General features: G+C 34.7%; 1 protein-coding gene across 1 annotated transcript in view; it reads left to right on the plus strand.

Moving 5' to 3' along the window:
• Positions 1-1,286: 1,286 nt before the first annotated feature.
• The window catches only part of LOC102827893 (protein sel-1 homolog 2-like), a gene marked incomplete at its 5' end in the record, with an annotated part of 67,077 nt that continues 66,209 nt past the window's right edge, over positions 1,287-2,154 (plus strand). The window contains 3 exons of the mRNA XM_006877977.1: positions 1,287-1,340; positions 1,914-1,973; positions 2,064-2,145. Coding sequence (XP_006878039.1) covers positions 1,287-1,340; positions 1,914-1,973; positions 2,064-2,145 — 196 coding nt within the window. The remainder of the gene's footprint in view (positions 1,341-1,913; positions 1,974-2,063; positions 2,146-2,154) is intronic.

The raw sequence follows: 2,154 nt of genomic DNA on the forward strand, positions 1-2,154 counted from the left end.
CTTGTGCAACAGATTTGTCTAGTGCAATATGTCACTTGATTTCTTGACTGTTGCTTCTGTGAGTGTTGATAGTTGATACAAGCAAAATGAGGATTTTGACAACTAACATCTTTTCTCCATTTATGTGAATGTTATTTATTGTTCCAGTGATAAGGATTTTTTTTTTTTCTTTACACTAAGGTGCAACCTATACTGAAAGCTGTGGTGTTTAATCTTCATCAGGAAATATTTACTAATAAACACTAGACTCCTAAACAGAAGTCCTGGTGTGGCACTGTAGGATCATGCACTGGACCACAAAGTCAGTTGGAACCACAAGGTCTACAGTTCAAACTCAGCTGCTGCTCCTTGGAAATGCTATGTAGGGTCGTCATGAGTAGGAACTGACTTGAGGGCACCTAACAACAACAATTAAGCAAATGGTTGGAGATTCAAATCCACCTCGAGGCACCTGGGAATAAAGGCTAGGCAATCTGAATCCTAATGGTCATAATCTTGAAAACCCTATTGAATATAATCCTACTCTACACACGCAGGGTCACCATGAGTTGGAACAGACTTCACTGAACAGATTTTTTAGTTGGTTAGTTTTGGTGTATCCTTAGAAAATGGTCTGAAAAGACATTGACAAAATTATTATTGGGGTGGAGGTGGAGCAATGAAGGGGGATATACATTTTTTATTCAATAATATTTCTTACTGTTTGGAATTTTACATTTGTCACATTTTATTTTTTTAAATATGAAGAAAAGTATTCAAATTAAAAAATGTAAAAATATGGAAAGAAACAGTTGTTCATTGCCAAGAAAAGGAAGTGTTGTTGTTAAGTGCTGTTGAGTCGGTTCTGACTCATAGCGACCCTGTATAGGATTTCCGAGGAGTAGCTGGTGAGCTTGAAATACCAACATTGTGGTCCAAAGTGACCTTGAGGTCCAAACCGGCTTTAGGTCCAAATCTAGTGCATTATCCTGCAGCATCACACAAGGACTCCAAAAAAACAACAGTACATAGAAGCATTTGGAATGTTTTATTGTTATTATTTATACTGAAGTACAGTAAGCATTACTCTGTTTTCACATATTTATATAAACTTCCCTATTGTAACCTGTAACCTTTGTCAAATGCTTGCAGCCTTAAAAAACAAAGTGTAAAAAGACACTTTGTTATATTTAAATTAAGAAGGCAAATCACTATGGAGTAGAAATTTAAAATATCACTTAGTATAGATAAGAATAAATGTGAAATAAATGAATTTGTTGAGTTTTTCTTATTCTTTTGGGCTTTAGGCATTAGGATTTTTATCTTCTTATGGAATCGGAATGGAATATGATCAAGCCAAGGTAAGGTCATTCTATTTTTTCAAGAACAAATCTGACTTTAAAAAAAAAAAAAGATAAATATTAATGAAAAGTCCACTCTAAGTAAAAGGGATCCTTCTAATTGGTGGTGATTATGTGCCGTGGAGTCGGTTCCGACTCATAGTGACCCTGTACAGCGTTTCTGAGGCTGTAAATCTTTACAGGAGCAGAAAGCCTCATCTTTCTCCCGCAAAACAGCTGGTAGTTTCCAACTGCTGACCTTTCACTAGTCAGAGGAATAGTCCACATTCTAATACATGTTTTTTAATGTCTGCATATTCAAATATTCAAAGTTTTTCATTGAAGGCAGATAATAATATATTTCATAGGGCTTATATGATGATTAAGTGAAATGTCTTATACAATATCTTTGTCACAGACTCCAGAGCTTGGTAAGCCCTCAATAAATGGCAGCCATCTTTATAGAGAAGAAGAATGAAATTTCTTTTTTATTTTGGAGTGCCTCCAGGGTCATTTGGGGGCCAGGAAAAAAAATGCTTAAGTTGATGCATATTTACACACACACACATATATATGTTTTCTTTTTAACTTTAGGCACTAATATATTATACCTTTGGAAGTGCCGGAGGAAGCATGATATCTCAGATGATTTTGGTTTGTAAATTAAATATTCTTTTATCTGAATACATCTGTTACAAATGTAACATTGTCATAATATTAATAATATCTATACCTGTGTTTTAGGGATACAGATATTTGTCAGGAATCAATGTTCTGCAGAATTGTGAAGTTGCCCTAAATCATTACAAGACAGTGGCAGATTATAGTGAGTAAT

Source organism: Chrysochloris asiatica, unplaced genomic scaffold, assembly GCF_000296735.1.
Source record: "Chrysochloris asiatica unplaced genomic scaffold, ChrAsi1.0 scaffold00741, whole genome shotgun sequence".
In the NCBI taxonomy this organism is placed as follows: domain Eukaryota; kingdom Metazoa; phylum Chordata; class Mammalia; order Afrosoricida; family Chrysochloridae; genus Chrysochloris; species Chrysochloris asiatica.